This window comes from Salvelinus namaycush, chromosome 2, assembly GCF_016432855.1.
Source record: "Salvelinus namaycush isolate Seneca chromosome 2, SaNama_1.0, whole genome shotgun sequence".
Lineage (NCBI taxonomy): Eukaryota > Metazoa > Chordata > Actinopteri > Salmoniformes > Salmonidae > Salvelinus > Salvelinus namaycush.
Genome location: NC_052308.1, coordinates 54,563,217 through 54,584,000, shown reverse-complemented (window position 1 = coordinate 54,584,000; position 20,784 = coordinate 54,563,217). Strand labels below are relative to the sequence as shown.

Here is a 20,784-nt window from a genome sequence, read left to right as displayed (position 1 = left end):
CTTAAGGAATTATTATTTAACTTACTGGTCATGTCTTATTAGTTTCACCATAGTTTAAGTGTACATATGGAGCCTTGACACTATATTCTAAATAATATTTCCCCGTTACCATGGCAATTACTATGTAAAATGTGTGACACATCAAACATTAATGAATGTTTGTGATGTCAGAGATGGCAGGGAAAACAAACTATCTATAGGGACAATCCAGGAGGAATAACATAGTTGTGGATGGCATACCAGAGTCTTCACATGAGAATTGGGCAGATTCTGAGGAGAAAGTAAGAAAAACCTGTAACCATCCAAGGTGACAGACCCAGGCTGATAGTGGTCAGGTTCCTAAGGGTTAAGGACAATATGCCTGTTCTAGAGAGAGCCAAGAACTTGAGAGGAACCAACATCTTCCTTAACGAGGACTACTTGGAAGCTGTGCTCCAGAGGCAGAAAGCACTTATCTCAACCATAGAAGCTGCTAGAGAGCATTGAACATTGCTTACATCGTGGGGACATTGCTTACATCCGCTACGACAGGCTCATTGTCCACCTTCCCTCCCAAAAGACTGGGAGGAGTGAGAGAGCATCCGGGTCAGTAGATTCAGCCCCACATCATACACCAACTAACACTCACAAGTGCCTGATTGACTGCCTATCAGCCGAACAATGTTCTTGTTATGCTTTTTCAAAAACAATTTTATAATAATAATAAAATAATTTTATACATACAGTTGAAGTTGGAAGTTTACATACACTTTGGTTGGAGTCATTAAAACTTCACAAATGTCTTGTTAACAAACTATAGTTTTGGCAAGTCGGTTAGGACATCTACTTTGTGCATGACACAAGTAATTTTTCCAACAATTGTTTACATACAGATTATTTCACTGTATCACAATTCCAGTGGGTCAGAAGTTTACATACACTAAGTTGACTGCGCCTTTAAACAGCTTGGAAAATTCCAGAAAATTATGTCATGGCTTTAGAATCTTCTGATAGGCTAATTGACATCATTAGAGTCAATTGGAGGTGTACCTGTGGATGTATTTCAAGCAACCTTCAACCTCCAGTGCCTCTTTGCTTGACATCATGGGAAAATCAAAAGAAATCAGCCAAAACCTCAGAAAGAAAATTGTAGACCTCCACAAGTCTGGTTCATTCTTGGGAGCAATTTACAAACACCTGAAGGTACCACGCTCATTTGTACAAACAATAGTACGCAAGTATAAACACCATGGGCCCACGCAGCCATGCAAATCAATCCCAGAACAACAGCAAAGGACCTTGTGAAGATGCTGGAGGAAACAGGTACAAAAGTATCTATATCCACAGTAAAACGAGTCCTATATCGACATAACCTGAAGGCCGCTCAGCAAGGAAGAAGCCACTGCTACAAAACCGCCATAAAAAAGCCAGACTACGGTTTGCAACTGCACATGGGGACAAAGATATTACTTTTGGAGAAATGTCCTCTGGTCTGATGAAACAAAAATAGAACTGTCTGGCCATAATGACCATCATTATGTTTGGAGGAAAAAGGGGGAGGCTTGCAAGCCGAAGAACACCATCCCAACCATGAAGCACTGGAGTGGCAGCATCATTTTGTGGAGATGCTTTGCTGCAGGAGGGACTGGCGTACTTCACAAAATAGATGGCATCATGAGGAAATAAAATTATGTGGATATATTGAAGCAACATCTTAAGACATCAGTCAGAAAGTTAAAGCTTGGTCGCAAATGGGTCTTCCAAATGGACAATGGCCCCAAGCATACTTCCAAAGTTGTGGCAACATGGCTTAAGGACAACAAAGTCAAGGTATTGGAGTGGCCATCACAAAGCCCTGACCTCAATCCTATAGAGATTTTGTGGGCAGAACTGAAAAAGCGTGTGCGAGCAAGAAGGCCTACAAACCTGACTCAGTTACACCAGCTCTGTCAGGAGGAATGGGCCAAAATTCACCCAACTTATTGAGGGAAGCTTGGGAAAGGCTACCAGAAACGTTTGACCCAAGTTAAACAATTTAAAGGCAATGCTACTAACTACTAATTGAATGTATGTAAACTTCTGACACACTGGGAATGTGATGAAAGAAATAAAAGCTGAAAAAAATAACTCTACTATTATTCTGACATTTCACATTCTTAAAATAAAGTGGTGATCCTAACTGACATAAGACAGGGAATTTTTACTAGGATTAAATGTCAGGAATTGTAAAAACTGAGTTTAAATGTATTTGGCTAAGGTGTATGTAAACTTCCAACTTCAATTGTAGTTTTGTGGTGCAGTGAACAAGTGACTTAGTGAATTTGTTTGTTGTACTCAGTCAATGGAAAATGTGACATTTTGATTATCTGTTTAGATTTTTGTGCTTACAGTTGTGTAAATGTACCGCGTACTTGTAAAAATTGCACCAAAGTGATAGAAAAAAACTGTAAATTAACCTGGGTATCAGGCCAAACCCTGGCTGACGGCTTCATGCGGTGCAGAGTCCGTGCAAAGCCAGTGTGTGTAAATGCACCCTGTATTGTTTTCCCCGGCCACTTGGATATTCTATGGGCCTTCGAGAAATGAAATGCAACCATAGTGGAAAGGGGTGACAGTCAATATGTAATTCCTCTGTCAAGGCTGGTTTGTCTCTTTTATACACGCTTGCCTGGGAGATCTACCATAGAACCAAACTGATTAGGCTGTTGCGGTGGGGGAATTGGTGTATCGAACGCGGCTGGTCCTTCTTCATGGGGCAATAGGCACCGGTGACACTTCTCTGTTTGCCAGTGAGGTTGGAAATCATCTGGTGTTTTCAAGTAAATTTTCTCATGGAGGATCATGTTGGCTTAACTCTCTTGACATAGAAAAATGCACACTTGGATAAAATAACCCTGCATGAAATAACTGGGACCAGTGCAGTACAGTGATACTTCCACTATCTTCACAACTTGAAGCTGGATGGAGGTTAGGTCAGCCAATGGGAATCAACTTTACTTGACCTGGCATACGCTTGACATACTGTGGGCTCCCGAGTGGAGCAGCGGTCTAAGGCACTGCATCTCAGTGCTAGATGCGTCATAACAGATCCTGGTTCAATTCCAGGCTGTATCACAACCCGCCGTGATTGGGAGTCCCATAGGGCGGCGCACAATTGGCCCAGTGTCTTCTGGGTTAGGGTTTGGACGGGGTAGGCCGTCATTGTAAATAAGAATGTGTTCTTAACTGACTTGCCTAGTTAAATAAAGGTTAAATAAAAAATAAATAAATACTGCAGTCTTAAAAAATCAATCATGTCAGTTCACAGCATGACAAATGACAGCTTTGATATGTCAAACTGTTATGACTGTGTGTCAACAAACTTTGGGAAAAATCTTACTGACTGAGTGTCCCAGGACAAGACAGACACGTCAGACTGTCAAATATAACAATAACACTACTGGACCCACTCTGACCTTACTACCGAACTTAATATTCCACAGCTCCTTTACTAGTTTTTCCTGTGCTGCAAAGGAAACTCAACAGAATGAACAGTGCCAGGCTACACAGCCCCTTACACCAAGGATTGTCAGGCAAGACCAAGAATAATGGATGCGCATGTTGCGTTAGCACAGCTACAAGATCTGAATGAAAACGATTCAGATGGTGCGGAAATAAATGAATCATGACATCTCTGATTATTATTCTTCTGATTCTGAGCCCCAGCCTGAACCTACGGCTCCGAGGCACAAGCGCAAGAAAACCAGAACGCTGTGCACTGCCACCACCAAAATGAAAAGGTGAGACAGGAGAGAGGAAGGGACGGCACCGTTTGGGTAGAACGAGCCATAGACAATACTATGGGCAGATTATCAGAACATCTCAAGCAAAAAACAACATCAACAACGCACTCACCAGCTTCTGTTGTTTATGTGACATGGACATGCTACAACACATCAGGGACTGTACTGTGGCTGAGGCGCACAAGGAGCAAGGAGACAGAGGGATCTGTCTGTTGATGAGCTGAAAGTGTTAATTTCAGAGAGATTATATGTTACCTCCATTTTTGATGACAAAAAAACAAGAACTATTTTTCTATTTCTTTGTTGTTTTGCCGAGTGTGGTTCCCAATCAGAGGCAGCTGTCTATCGTTGTCTCTGATTTGGGGATCATATATAAGTTGTCATTTTCCGTTTGGGTTTTGTGGGGGTGTTTTCTGTTTAGGTTGTTTCCCTGACAGAACTGTGCGCTTTCGTTTTCTCCTTTTGTGATTTTTGTTTGAGTGTTTTTGTGAACATAAAATCATGAACACTTTCCACGCTGCGCTTTGGTCTCATTCCGACGACGAACGTTACAATGGTATCCGACGTTTGGAACAAGTTTCTACAAATCAGCATTGTATGTTACAAACCAGGAGAGAACATCACTGTTTATGAACAATTGTTCCCAACAAAGGCTTGTTGAGGCTTTACGCACTACATTGTGAGTAAGGCCCTGCTTTAAATGACGTTCGGCTTATAAAGGCTTCATAAAGCCTTCATATGCACCAATGTCAAATGTGACATAACCCACTATGTTGAACATGATATAAACATGTGCTTTATAAAGGGTGACATGGTGTGCTGAAGGATGGCAATACGCTCTAAAGTGATGTCATGTTCGTCACATTACACCTAATCTCATTACCAAACACTTCCGTCTAAATGTGTGGAAGGTCTGGTGGACCAGCGTATCAAACTTGGCCATCACTAGTTAGGGTTAGGTTTAAAATAACATTTTAAGGGTTTGACCATCATTTGGACTGTGTTAAGTAGTGACGATGACAAATTCTTTACTCAGTAAGTTCACTCCTATAGAATTCTATGGTCACTCCCACTAAAGCCAACTTTGAATGGTTGATATCCCAGGCTTATATGTGCTGTGTGTGGAATAACCTGGGGACGGCGTTACACCAAGAAACACTTACCTTGATGAGACATTGAAAGTGTCTTTCTTCTGGAACCAAGTTCAAATGTTCCTCAGTACACAAACATGACAACAAAAAAATCGTGGCACCATTGTAATAGGTTGTAATCAAGCTGTGGTCTCCAGCATTGGAACAGAAGAGGAATACCTGGAGCGGTAGTCTCAGGTTGGAATACTCCAAATAATCATGGTTCTGACACACTTTGCAGGTCCATTAACCCATTTATATACCTCTGACACCCTACAGTAACCTGTGGATCATGAGAGAACTTTCATAAATCAGCAGAACGTTAGTAACCTATTTATTGACACTTTATGTAGTGTCCTGTAATACTTTGAAGTGAGACACCTTCGGTCACTCATAACATTCCATAAAGACTCTATATCACATGACGCTGTACTTAATTTAAAGTCAGACCCTTTTGGTAACTTATAACACATACATAAACGCCTTGTATCACATGACACTGTACTTAATTTTTTAAATATTGGCATGGAAATCTGTCACCAATTGGATGGAAACCTAGCTAGTGAAAGATGTCTGAGTGTAATAATAAACATTTTTCTTTGACATCCCCTTTATGAGTGCCCCTTTAACATGTCTCTTTCTTGAGATAAAAGCATCTGCTTAGGTCCGAAAAGATCCACACTGCACACACAAGCACAGGCATATACATTGAGTGTAGAAAACATTAAGAATAGGTTGCTATAAATCGCATTAAACCGTTATATAAGAGATTCTCCTAAATTTTAATAGTCCAGTCATTTATACACTGAGCGTACAAAACATTAAGGACACCTGCTCTTTTCATGACAGACTGACCAGGTTAATCCAGGTGAAAGCTATGATCCCTTATTGATGCCACTTGTTCAATTCCCTTCAATCAGTGTAGATAAATGGGAGGAGACAGGCTAAAGAAGGATTTTTAAGCCTTGAGACAATTTAGACATGGATTGTATATGTGTGCCATTCAGAGGGGGAAGGAGCAAGACAAAACATTTAAGTGCCTTGAAACGGGGTATGGTAGTAGGTGACAGGCGCACCAGTTTGTGTCAAAAACTGCAATGGTGCTGGGTTTTTCACGCTCAATAGTTTCCCATGTGTATCAAGAATGGTCAACCACCCAAAGGACATCCAGCCATCTTGACACAACTGTGGGGAGCATTGGAGTCAACATGAGCCAGCATCCCTGTGGAACGCTTTCAACACCTTGTAGAGTCCATGCCCCGACGAATTGAGGCTGTTCTGGGGGCAAAGGGGGGAGGGGGGGGGGGGGTGTTCTTAACATTTTGTATACTCAGTGATACCATAACCCAGACACTGAACTTTGGAGGAGAATTGAACTTTGGGAGGAATTGCTTATGCCTATCCACCGCAATGGCATTTCACTTCTGATAGTCACATCAATTCAGCATCAGGGCACACTCAGCAGCCCTATGATTCCTGTATTTTTCTCTTTCCTTCCTCTTTCCCTTCATCTCTGTTTCTCCTTCCTCCCCCTCTATCGCTCTCTCTTTCCTTACTATCTCTCGCTGGTGTGTAACCTCCCACAGTCTGCCTTCACAAACCCAGCCTTGCGTGGAGCCCAGGGGAGAACAACCCATCGCCTGCCCCTTCTGCCTCAAATCATCCATCCACAGGCCCCCCGCCATATTCCAGCTCTGCGCGCGCACACACACGCACACGCACACCCTCTCTATCTTAATCAGACACCCAGTGTGTGTATCCCCAAACTGGGCCAGGTCTGGAACCTGTGGGCACAGGGGTGGAATTGAAACCCCACCTCAGCATCAAGCCAGCTTATAAAAGAAAAGTGAGAAAGATAGAGAGGCGAGGAAGGGGGGAGAGCAGTGGCCAAGAGCTGATAGAAAAACCTGGAAAATAGGGGGAAATACTAGTGGCGCTTGCCTATATCATTGAGATATTCTTGTTCCATTTCTATGACCAGAACGTGATGAGGGAGATGATACAGAGAGAGAGGACATTTGGAATAATCTAAGATTTTAGGTTCTAAAAGCAACTCTTAGATGATCCTGATATGGCCTGTGTAAGAATCACTCAGAGATTAACTTCTTATAGGGCAACTCCAACACTTTTAACATTTAGGTTGTTACTATGAAGTATTTAGTGATGCCCTACATAGTTTTAGTGCACTTTTATGATTTCATATCTATTGACTGTTTAGTGATGGGCAAAACCGGAGTAGGATCCCTGAGATGACAAATAAAATAAATGATGGACAGTCATTTTCAGCTGTCTATACAACCCATCTATAGTTTTCTGATCATATTGGAACTTGTTGCTACTGTATATGTTGCTCTGGTTGTCTTGGTCTAATAACATCTGTAAATATTTTAAATAGGCACTCAAAAACCTATAGAATGATATTTATAGTCAGCTTACTTCAATATTTTTCTGTTGTTCAAGGATCAAACACCCATGATTCCATTCGGCAAAACCACCATCACCAACGAAGTTGCAGCTCCCTTGGCCTTTCCAATTAGCCTACATTTTCGAAGTGAAGAAACGTCTTACTTTTATTCGTTCCAATAGGCCTACAGTGTTGTTGGATGGTTGCTTCGACAGGTGCAAAGGCTGTATTTGGCTGTTAACTTTTTGTCAATAGGGGGTGCTGTTAGCATTTTTTTTTTTTTGACGTTGCCAAATTAAACTGCCTAGTACTCAATTCTTGCTCGTACAATATGCATATTATTGTTATTATTGGATAGAAAACACTCTCTAGTTTCTATAGCCGTTGGAATTATGTCTCTGAGTGGAACAGAACTCATTCTACAGCACTTTTCCTGCCAGGGAGTGAGATTTCAGAAATCTTGGTCCCTGTTCCCAGTTCAGTTTTTAAGTCCCTGTGAATCCTATGAGGATACAAACACTGCCTACGCCTTCCTCTAGATGTCAGTAAGTGGTGACAATTTGAATGGAGTCGATTGCGCAATCAGGGCCTGTATAAAACACCAAAGACCGGAAGGAGCTTTCTTTTGTTCCCTGCGCTCGACGCACGATGGACGTCGGACTGGCCTCTTTCCAAGCCTTGGTTTAGCCAGTAATATATCGCCGGTCATGTTTTTACTCGTTATAGGTGTTAAAAACATCATAAGGTAGTTAATTTAAACCGTTTTATAGCAATTTATATCCGTTTAGTGCGATTTTTAGGAATTTCTTTGTGACGTCCTTCCATGAGCTGGGCACTTTTCCTGTACATACCGAACGTTAGTGGCCATTTCGACGGGACAAGAGGACATCTTTCGACCAAAAGACGATTAGACCGGAGAAAGGATACATTGCCCAAGATTCTGATGGAAGAACAGCTCATAGTAAGAACTATTTATGATGATAAATCGCTGTTCTGTTGAAAAATGTTAAACGCATATATCGCCATTTTGTTTTGTGTAGCTTCGCTTTGGCGGACCCGGTATTGCACAGTAAGGATAATTTTAGAAATGTAATTCAGCGATTGCATTAAGAACTAATTTGTCTTTCGATTCCTGTCAACCCTGTATTTTTTAGTCAAGTTTATGATTAGTTATCGATTAGACTAGATCACTCTCAAAGATGGCGCCCGACATTTTCAGACCAGTTTGGCTACTATTCTCATTGTATAACCACGATTTTTGTGGCTAAATATGCACATTTTCGAACAAACTCTATATGTATGTTGTAATATGATGTTACAGGAGTGTCATCGGAAGAATTCTGAAAAGGTTAGTGAAAAAATTAATATATTTTGGCGATGATAACGATATCGCTCTCTTTGGCTTGAATCAATGCTCGGGTAACGTTTGCATATGTGGTATGCTAATATAACGATTTATTGTGTTTTCGCTGTAAAACACTTAGAAAATCTGAAATATTGTCTGAATTCACAAGATCTGTGTCTTTCCATTGCTATGCGCTGTGTATTTTTAAGAAATGTTTTATGATGAGTAAATTGGTAATACACGTTGCTCTCTGTAGTAATTCTAGTCGCTTTGGGGAGATTTGTGATGGTGGCTGCAATGGCAAACTATGATTTATACCTGAAATATGCACATTTTTCTAACAAAACCTATCCTATACAATAAATATGTTATCAGACTATCATCTGATGAAGTTTTTTCTTGGTTAGTGGCTATTTATATCTTTATTTGGTCGAATTGGTGATAGCACCTGATGGAGTAAGAAACTGATGGAGTTAGAAAAGTGGTGTCTTTTGCTAACGTGGTTAGCTAATAGATTTACATATTTTGTCTTCCCTGTAAAACATTTTAAAAATCTGAAATGGTGGCTTTATTCACAAGATCTGTATCTTTCATTTGGTGTCTTGGACTTGTGATTTAATGATATTTAGATGCTACTATTTAATTGTGACGCTATGCTAGCGATGCTAATCAGTGTGGGGGGGGTGGGGGGTGCTCCCGGATCCGGGTTTCTGAGTCGCTAGAAGTTAATGTTAAAACCACTTTATTTCAGATGCAGCAGGGTAAGCTACTTGGCTAGCTAGCATTTCTAATGTTAGAATCACAGACACAAGTCTTCAAATCATGAGAGACAGGATTCCCTAGTGATTTGCCTGTACATTTCATAATAAATGTTGTTCACACCTACATGTTATGTGGATGGTTGCTTAGGGATAGCTCCCTTTTTTTCAAATTCCGCCTAAAATGACATACCAAATCTAACTGCCTGTAGCTCAGGCCTTGAAGCAAGGATATGCATATTCTTGGTACCATTTGAAAGGAAACACTTTGAATTTTGTGGAAATGTGAATTGAATATAGGAGAATATAACACAATAGATCTGGTAGAAGAAAATACAAAGAAAAAAACAACTGTTTTTTTCTACCACCATCTTTGAAATGCAAGAGAAAGGTCCCAGTTCTAGCCATCACTCTGTTCGTAATTCCGATGGTGTCCACAAGATGCCATCAGTGTATGTGCAAAGTTTCAGACGGATAACTTGAAGTATGAGCGAACTACATGACATTTAGTGTGAAGTTACCCAGGTACATTTGGCAAATCGTGAAGGAGACATTTCCATTCATATTACATTTTTCTGCAAGAATATCGTCAAATCTGTATACTTGGACTTTGATTTAACTTTTCCATTATTAGTAGCCATATTATAAGTTAAACATTTGCAAAACAACCAGTTTTCATAACTTCATAACTCTGAATATTCGTATAATTTTTGTCCAAAAGGACAAGGCATGCTGTCGCAAAAGGTTTTGACCCCGATTGGTGCTTATTTGACAAAGATACAGTAGATCAAATGAAGACCGGCCGCGTCATCGTCGTGCCATGAAGGCGTCGCTCTCTGAACAAATTTGGTGTCCTATAGGATATACTACACCCATAATGATATAGTGAAGTCTGGTTACGTTCTAGGATCTCTGAGGAATACATACAAACGTGATTTGACTGGTTGAAACAATGTTTAGGGTTAGATTTTCACAGATTCCTTTCTTTGCAAATTGAACAAGTGATAATACAAAATCAATTGTGCATGCTATATGGACCTTTTTAGGATATAAAAAATTATTTTATCTAACAAAACGACACTTCATGTTATCTCTGGGACCCTTTGGATGATAAATCAGAGCAAGATTTCAGAATGTAAGTACACATTTCACCTTCAGAGGTGAATTTATCAAACCTATCGATGTGAAAACAGTGTTTTGTTGTTAGGAGCTCTCCTCAAACACTAGCATGGCATTTTTTCGCAGTAATAGCTACTGTAAATTGAACAGTGCAGTATATTAACAAGAATGTAAGCTTTCAGCTGATACAAGACACTTATACGTAGCGACATTTGTTGTTTCTCTAAAATCTGCGTTCGTGACACAAGGAGCTGCATGATTTATAACTGTCCCGTTGACGGGATACCGATCCTTAAGACAGTCGCTAAGCTTAAACTTGGCTGTTATTGTTGCAAACATTATTATTATTTTTACGGATGTAGCTAGGGCTAGCTAGCTAGCATGGTAGCTAACCAACAGATACTGTAACTTAAGTCTAGCATTCGTTAGCATCTAAATTTGAATTATTTTTGTGAAATGCATTTGATTGGTGAAAATGCCATTAACTTATATACAGCATGATATTGATGCAAGCATTATAATATGATTACAAAAGTAATGTAAAATGCACTCATAACTTATGACAAGCTTCATCTGGGCTTGCTAGCCAGCTAAGCGAACTGCAGACTGGGCGGTGCATTGCATCCTGGGAGGTGAAATGTACACTGGGAACTGTAGTATACTGTCAACGAGGGTCATGCAGATGCTTCAAAAATGACAAAAACGACTAAGTGTAGAATGACTAACATATCTTACAGTAGTGCATATACACTAACAGCATAATAACTGGTTATAAAGTGGTGGAATTGTTCTTTAAGGATTGGATTGTAGTGAGGAGTGGAGGAAATAAGGAACATATGGATCGACAACCTTCAATTGCAAGGCAAGTCATGGCAATACTCTAATATCTATATAGTGAAGTTGGAAGGTGTTAAGGGAACACTATCATTCTCTAAAAGAAAAAGAGGCTTGTCTTCTTTCCGTCACTTATTGCTCTCCTAAGTGAATATTTAACAGAGAGACGGAGCACCTTTCTCTCGATTTAATATTACTCTCCATATAACTCTACATTAATTTTGGCATCAACTTGCTGTGTTTATTCCCTCTAATTTACAGTGGCTGATAAGTTCTCATAAACATTTTTATGAACCACCTCCCTTGAGTGTTAGTTGGCTGAGGAACACAATAACAGAAGCTTGAGCAATCCAAAAAATGCGTCACCAATGTCACCGAGTTCTAGGGCATTCTTGATAAGCATGCCCTCCATTTCAAAGCACCTGGCAAACCATCGAAAAAAACTTGTGAAAGCCAGAGGAGAATTCCGCATTCACCATCGCTAACCTGTCTGACAAAACTTGTTATGCATGGCCTAGACCTGAAAGGAGGCAGCCATTTGCAAAAGCTTTTTCACTGGGATGTTAATTAACAAGCCTCAACGGTATGAAGCAGTAATGTTAATAAAGGTAGCGTTAATTTATAGTCTTATCCTGGAACGTTTTTACAGGCGGTTGTTTAAATGCTGCTTGGTTGAGTTGCAGATGCAGGTCTCTAGTTGGAAGACATCTTGTGGCTAAGAGCACTAGCCTGAGCTGAATACCAAGTCCCTGTGGTGCAGCTGGTTGAACCGCTGTAGGAGACACAGACATCCACGGTGTCCTAGAGAGCTCACATCACCAGTCTGTCTAAATTGTGGTCCGACATGTCCTAATTTAGCCTTTCCAGGAACTAATGGTAAAAATTTGCAGTGAAGCTACATTTGTTATACTGATTGATGTGTTGAAATTACTTGATAATTACACCCTGTCCCTTAACTGAACAAAAACAAGAGACAGAATCAAATAAAAAAATGAAGTTGACTAGCGGCAACAATTGGAACCTAAAAGATACCCACCATGAGCACCCACTAAATTTGCCCAAGAGGCAAACAAAAGAAAAACCCACACCAAATTTAATGACAGGAAACAAACCAAAATGGTGGCACAAAACAAAAACAGGAAAGTTTGTCAAAAAAATCTAAATAGGAAGCACGAGCTAAAGGTGTTAACCCTCCACATCTATCAAGACACTGGAGCACTGACCCAGCCACTCTTAAATAGCACCTGGACCAGCACAGGTGAAACATCTTCCCACTAACGAGATGGTAACCAGCACAGGTGTAACACACTGACTAACGAGGTGACACCCATGGTGTGCCCTATGTGCTAACGAGCTATACGTGTTAAGTCCAACCTCAAAACATACATGGAAAAAACAAAACTTGTAATAGGAGAGAGGCATTGTGCTGTGAGATGTTGCTTTATCTGTTTTTATAAACCAGGCTTGCTGTTAACTGTACCTCAGCATGTTCAAAGCCAACACTTCTAGATGTTGGGCAAAAGCACAAAACAAATGTTTATATTCGCTCCCTGGTGGTTGGTACCACAGGAAATGGAGTAGGTGTGTTGTCTCCTAGTTGTCAAGCCTCAACATCACATTCTGGGGGGATACAACTGCCAAAAATATGACCAGTCAGTCAATATGGCCGTCCTCCTCGCCACTGCTGTGTAGGGCATCAAATCAAATGTTATTTGTCACATTCAACAACAGGTCTAGACAAACAGTGAAACGCTTACTTCTGGGTCCTTTTCCAACAATGCAGAGTTAAAGAGTCTAGTCACTGCGGCTGATCTCAAGAAAGGAGCCTGGGGGACTTGATAGGCGAGGGTGGAGGGTTGTTTCGAGTGCAATTGGCAGTGCCAGGAGAGATGGAGCCTGCAGTTGGCACCGGCATGGGCTGAGGAATCAGCTGGCAGCTCGTTTGTACTGGGGGGCAGAGCGTCCCTCTACCCGTCTCTCTCTCTCTCTTCCACTGTCTCCCACTCTCTTTCTCTCTCACACTCTCTTTTTCTCTCTCTCTCCTACTACATTTCTCACTCTCTCCCTCCTTCCCTCTTTCCCTGTCCAGACTTAGACTCTCCTCCCCAAGGCAATGTCTTTTCTTGCCATTTTTTGTCGGGGAGCTTGGGTGGCATCACATAGCTTTGGAAAAGCCCGCTCTGGCTCATTTGATGTGTACTCTTTCTAATTGGCACAATGGAAGGATGAAAGAATGGCATCTACGGGATGCCACCCGTGAAAGAAGACTTGATGAGCAAACTGGGGCTGCCATCATGCACAACTCAATCTCATTGGTATTTCAAGCTGTAGTAGAGGGTAAGGGAAATGCACAGTACTGTCAGTATGTACATTACGCAGTCTCTTAAAAGATGGAGAGTATAAGTGAGCAACAGTAATCAACATGTTTACATTGAGCATTTACATTTGTAACACTGGCTAAATGGGAAAAAACCTTAAATGAAATAATGATGGGCTGCCGTACCTTGAAGCCACGGAGTGACAGTTAAGCTTGATGTAAAGCAAAAAAAAATCTGTTCTCTAACCTGAATTTAATGGGGCAAAGTATAATGGAAAATAGTCACAGAGGTTTCGACAGAGTAACAAATTACTGAACAAGAGAGGTGGAAAAAATGCCTTATCTTTGATGGCAGGTCTAAACTACCAAGCTAAATCCATATTTTATGCATTACTTTTTATTTATTTATCTGGGTCATGGTCTAATGTTGTTCTGAGTGTTTTCTCACTGAGCCTGAAACCTACAGATTGAATTGCCTGATATCCAATCAAATCATGAAGCCGATGTGACCAACGCTCAGGCAAACGAAACTGCATTCTGGGAAAACTTGAGCGTTGGGAAGGTGCTGCTTATAACGCCAGCTGATGCCCCCGCCAAACAAAGTCGCAGAGGTGGAAAATGATTTAACAGTCCTCTGGTCTTAATCTATTTTGAAATCCATTTTGTAGTCAAATTTTGTTTTACGATTAAGAAGAGCTTGAGAGCCATACATTTGCATGCTGTCTACGAAGAAGAACAGTCATGATTTTGACATCCCTTTTGCCATTTTATTGTATATTCACTTGGCTGATAGGTATGTATTATGTTAGGTTTGTACTAGACACAGGAGCCTGCTGCGGGGAGGACGGCTCGTAATAATGGACGGAAAGGATCAAATGGAATGGCTTCAAACACCTGGAAACCATGTGTTTGATATATTTGTTACCATTTCACTTATTCCACTCCAGTTAATAGAACGAGCCCATACTCCCCAATTAAGGTGCCACAAACCTCCTGTGGTACTAGATCATATACTGAGTGTACAAAACATTATGAACACATGCTCTTTCCATGACATAGACTGACCAGGTGACAGCTATGATCCCTTATTGATGTCACTTATATTTTCTTGAGGCAGATTTTAGAATATTCACATGAAAATCTGTCGCCAATTGGATGGAAACCTAGTTAGTGAAAGACGTTTGAGTGTAATAATGAACATTATTCTTTGTCAGCCCCTTTATGAGTGCACTTTAAGTGCCGTTGAACGGGATATGGTACTAGGTGCCAGGCGCATCAGTTGGTGTCAAGAACTGCAACACTGCTGGGATTTTCATGCTCAACAGTTTCCTGTGTACATCAAGAATGGTCCACCACCCAAAGGACATCCAGCCAACTTGACACAACTGTGGGAAGCATTGGAGTCAACATGGGCCAACATCCCTGTGGAACGCTTTCAACACCTTGTAGAGTCCATGCACCAACGAATTGAGGCTGTTCTGAGGGCAACTCAATATTAGGAAGGTGTTCTAAATGTTTTGTACATTCAGTGTATATCATCTTAGTTGCATTTAAAAACAGAACTAGAGTGTGCATGCACCCCGTAGTAAATTACACCTTTAAAGACTGAAATTGATATGATTCAAGATAGCATGAAAAAATGTGGTCTTTCAAGATTCAGCACTGCACACAAGAGGTGAGTAATACTAAAAGGTTGAACATCTGTATTAGGGGTGTCACCGATACCATTATCACAATACTACAATACTAAATTTGTCATGGCAAAAAGAAAATCACGATGCAGATTAAACTCTTTGTCTTATAAAAACCTGCTTTATGTCAAATATGGTGTGTTATAAATGGGAAAAGGACCCCAAATGACAAAGCTCGTTTTCCTCAAGAAATTAAGCCGTTTCATGTTTTATTTGCTTGTCATGATACTTCTGAGTATCATGATTATGGTATCGTGACAACCATAATCTGCATTTAGACATCATACAACAGTGAGGGACAATGAACAGTGATGGACCTTGAAAAGATTGTATGACTACTCACCCCATTGGCTTTGCTCAGGGCTTGGAAGTAAATGCTGTAGCTTTTGGCTGGAGAGAGAGGGGGGTTCCAGTAGCCATTGTAGGTCTTGTTGTCACCTACGCTGAAAGGCTGCACCACAGTCAGGTATGTAGGCGGGAGCTCCGCTGCAAAGTAGTGAGGCAAATCCAAGATGGAGGCATTCTTGAAGCTGACCGGGACGGAGAAGCACTCCAGCACGTCGGCCGCCCGCCGCACCTTCTGTTTGCGTTCCTCTTTCACAACCAGCTGATAGACACTGGGGAGAGAGAGCAGAGGGCAAAGGTCCTCATCAGAGGGCTCACCAGGGGCTGTATTTATCAAGTGTCTCAGAGTAGTAGTGCCAATCACAATGAATACGATTACATAGACACCTGATCCTGTATCATCACTCCAACTCGGCGATGCTTGATACATACGGCCTCAACTCAACGCTGGGTTTCCATAAGAAATGGCTTCAATGTTCATTTAAAAATGTATTCGTAAAAAGTATTACATTTAATAAGGAACCACCTAATGTGTGACTATATCCATACTGTTGTAAATACAGTATGGGTTTGTAGTCTGTGTCAGGTCAGTTCAAAGCTTCATACAAAGTATTCCTGAGCAGAGGCAGGAGTGTTACTGCTGCTCTGTCTTAACCAGCCAATGAACAATTCATACCACTCCAAATCGACCACATTACTGTTTTTCAGCATTAGTTTTGCTTTACGAATAGTACGCTAATATCTCCAGCGTGAACTACATCACATACTGAAGAAGCAGATATCTAAAAAAGACATACTTGTGGTAACTCCGCGGAAAACGATATACTATTTTAATTAAGAACAGAAACAAAAATATAAACACTGACTTGTCCAGGGGGAGCGCAACCATTGGGCAGTCATTTCTGTGAGGGGCCAGTAGATGGAAATCTACCCTAATTGGCCAGTGGGAGCTGTCTTCACACTGGCCTTTTTGAAAGGCCCTGTCAATTTTATTTTGAATTATACCTTTATTGAACCAGGTAGGCAAGTTGAGAACAAGTTCTCATTTACAACTGCGGCCTGGCCAAGATAAAGCAAAGCAGTGCGACACAAACAACAGAGTTACACATGGGATAAACAAACGTACAGTCAATAACACAATAAAAAAATCTATATACAGTGTGTGCAAATGGAGGTAAGGAAATAAATAGGCCATAGTGGTGAAACAATTACAACTTAGCAATTAAACACTGGAGTGATAGATGTGCAGAAGATGAATGTGCAAGTAGAGATACTGGGGTACAAAGGAGCAAAAAAAAAATAACAATATGGGGATGAGATAGTTGGGTGGGCTATTTACAGATGGGCTGTGTACAGGTGCAATGACCGGTAACCTGCTCTGACAGCTGATGCTTAAAGTTAGTGAGGGAGATATAAGACTACAGCTTCAGGGATTTTTGCAATTTGTTCCAGTCATTGGCAGCAGAGAACTGGAAGGAAAGGCGGCCAAAGGAGGATTTGGCTTGGGGATGACTAGTGAAATATACAGTTGAAGTCGGAAGTTTACATACCTTGGCCAAATACATTTAAAACTCAGTTTTTCACAATTCCTGACATTTAATCCAAGTAAGAATTCCCTGTCTTAGGTCAGTTAGGATCACCACTTTATTTTATGAACTTGAAATGTCAGAATAATAGTAGAGAGAATGATTTATTTCAGCTTTTATTTCTTTCATCACATTCCCAGTGGGTCAAAAGATTACATACACTCAATTAGTAGTTGGTAGCATTGCCTTTAAATTGTGGGTCAAACTTCTCGTGTAGACTTCCACAAGCTTCCCACAATAAGTTGTGTGAACGTTGGCCCATTCCTCCTGACAGAGCTGGTGTAACGGAGTCAGGTTTGTTGGCCTCCTTGCTCGCACACGCTTTTTCAGTTCTGCCAACAAAATCTCTATAGGATTGAGGTCAGGGCTTTGTGATGGCTACTCCAATACCTTGACTTTGTTGTCCTTAAGCCATTTTGCCACAACTTTGGAAGTATGCTTCCGGTAATTGTCTATTTGGAAGACCCATTTGCGACCAAGCTTTAACTTCCTGACTGATGTCTTGAGATGTTGTTTCAATATATCCATATAATTTTCCTCCCTCATGATGCCATCTATTTTGTGAAGTGCACCAGTCCCTCCTGCAGCAAAGCACCCCCACAACATGATGCTGCCACCCCCGTGCTTCACGGTGTTCTTCAGCTTGCAAGCCTCCCCCTTTTTCATCCAAACATAACGATGGTCATTATGGCCAAACAGTTCTATTTTTGTTTCATCAGACCAGAGGACATTTCTCCAAAAAGTATGATCTTTGTCCCCATGTGCACTTCTAAACCGTTCCCTGGCTTTTATGGCAGTTATGTAGCAGTGGCTTCTTCCTTGCTGAGTGGCCTTTCAGGTTATGTCGATATAGGACTGTTTCTACTGTGGATATAGATACTTTTGTGCCTGTTTCCTCCACCATCTTCACAAGGTCCTTTACTGTTGTTCTTGGATTGATTTGCACCTTTCGCACCAAAGTACATTAATCTCTAGAACACAGAACGTGTCTCCTTCTTGAGAGGTATGACGGCTGCATGGTCCCATGGTGTTTATACTTGCGTACTATTGTTTGTACAGATGAACATGGTGGTACCTTCAGGCGATTGGAAATTGTTCCCAAGGATGAACGAGACTCGTCGAGGTCTACAATTGTCTTTCTGAGGCCTTGTCTGATTTCTTTTGATTTTCACATGATGTCAAGCAAAGAGGCACTGAGTTTGAAGGTGGGCCTTGAAATACATCCACAGGTACACCTCCAATTGACTCAAATTATGTCAATTAGCCTATCAGAAGCTTCTAAAGCCATGACATAATTTTCTGGAATTTTCCAAGCTGTTTAAAGGCACAGTCAACTTAGTGTATGTAAACTTCTGATCCACTGGAATTGTGATACAGTGAATTATAAGTGACATAATCTGTCTGTAAACAATTGTGGAAAAATTAGATGTCCTAACCGACTAGTCAAAACCATAGTTTGTTAGCAAGAAATTTGTGGAGTGGTTGAAAAATGAGTTTTAATGACTCCAACCTAAGTGTATGTAAACTTCCGACTTCAACTGTACCTGCTGGAGCGCGTGCTACGGGCGGGTGCTGCTATGTTGACCAGTGAGCTGAGATAAGGCAGGGATTTACCTAGCAAAGACTTATAGATGACCTGGAGCCAGTGGGTTTGGCGCCGAATATGAAGCAAGGACCAGCCAACGAGAGCATACAGGTCGCAGTGGTGGGTAGTATATGGGGCTTAGGTGACAAAACAGATGGCACTGTGATAGACTACATAGACTGTGATAGGCACTGTGATAGACAATAGAGAGGAAGCTAATTTAAAAAAACAACAACATTTATTTAACCTTTATTTAACTAGGCAAGTCAGTTAAGAACAAATTCTTATTTACAATGACTGCCTGCCCCGGCCAAACCCGGAAGAGGCTGGCCAATTGTGCGCTGCCCTATGGGACTCCCAATCACATCCGGATGTGATACAGCCTGGATGAGAGGGTTTGTTGCTGCGCCGGGGTTCTTGATTGGATAAGGACTTCTTTTGAGCCATTGGACGCTATAGTGGTTGTCCGCAATTACGTCCAGCTATGCCAAGAACACACTGCACAATTATATGCAATTAGGGAAATGTATGGTTCTGTAAAGACTAGGGCAAATTATCAAAGCCTCTAATTTGGAATCTTTCATATGGGATAACTGCTGATGACCAAAGGAGAGTGCACTTTTGTTTTCTCTGACAGCAAATATCCAATTTAAGCTAATGGCTTTCAGACACCAAACAAGTGCGGTGGAAAAATGGCTTGTTTGCGTCTGTGTGTGCAGGATGGACATAACAACATGATGTCTGATCATGTCGTGACCTTTTTTGTAAACAAACATTTCCACGAACCCCTTACACTCGTGGAAATTGGCCTATATGGATGAGGCCAAATTGAAATGTTTCTAACCGAAGGACTATAAAAAGCAAATGCATGACCATAGTAGCAATTGAAAGAGAACACTTTGGAGGTTATCAGGAAATGATCAGGCCAAAGACGAGGACACAACAGTTCACCTGAAACAAAACGGAATCCAAACATTAAACTGTTGATTTTATGTATATTTTACATTATCTGTACTTTTCACAGAATTTGTTAATAACAAAATCAGAAAATAATCTGGATATGTTCAGTAACATAATAAGAACGATCATAAACCTTGATACTGTAAATGTCAAGTTCACATTTGGACTCACGAGTGTTTGGTTTGCTTGTTTAAAATTAGAGCGGTATTAATTTTGATGCTAAATGTCTCATCTTTTAGAACACATTGACTCCTCTCTATTTACAGCATTTCCCTCACTCAGACATAAGAAATGTGCAAAAGTAGCCCAATTAGCAGGAGGGATGGGAGCATCTTCTTGTATTGCGCGGTGCTCAAGTTTATAACGGTTGTCAGCCAAAACCCATACAACGCTGTGAAGCCGAGAATGTCAGCTCTGACGTCATGTATAGCATGTTACTGTACAGCAACTGCATTCCAATTTAGGCGCTTATCAATGATAAAATCAGCAATTTTCAACCCGTATTCGAGATGACAAGGTCTGTGAGTGGAAAGGGCTACAGCTGTAGAGTCCAGAGCTTTTATGTTCTAGAGACAATTTAAAGCATTATCTGTATGTGAAATTTAGGCTACCGTATTTACCATGTAATGACCTGTTTTCAACATGAGGCAATGAAGCCCATGCACATCTGGTAGCACTTAGGGGCATATTTGAAGTGTTTATAAAATGATTTAGTAGTTGATACATCAAATAATTAAATAGAGCATATGAATAATATGTATTATATTTAACCTCTATGATATACAGTGCATTAGGAAAGTATATCGACAATATATAACTTTTTCCACATTTTGTTACGTTACAGCCTTATTCTAAAATGGATTAAATCAAATATTTTCCTCTTTAAATCGACACACTATAACCCATAATGACAGAAATACATTATTTACATAAGTATTCCCATCCTTTG

General features: G+C 40.8%; 1 protein-coding gene across 1 annotated transcript in view; it reads right to left on the bottom strand.

Moving 5' to 3' along the window:
* LOC120022190 (receptor-type tyrosine-protein phosphatase T-like) overlaps window positions 1–20,784 on the bottom strand; it is a 356,205-nt gene that overhangs the window by 107,034 nt on the left and 228,387 nt on the right. The window contains exon 13 of the mRNA XM_038966074.1: window positions 15,703–15,976. Within this exon, the coding sequence (XP_038822002.1) occupies window positions 15,703–15,976 (274 nt within the window). The remainder of the gene's footprint in view (window positions 1–15,702; window positions 15,977–20,784) is intronic.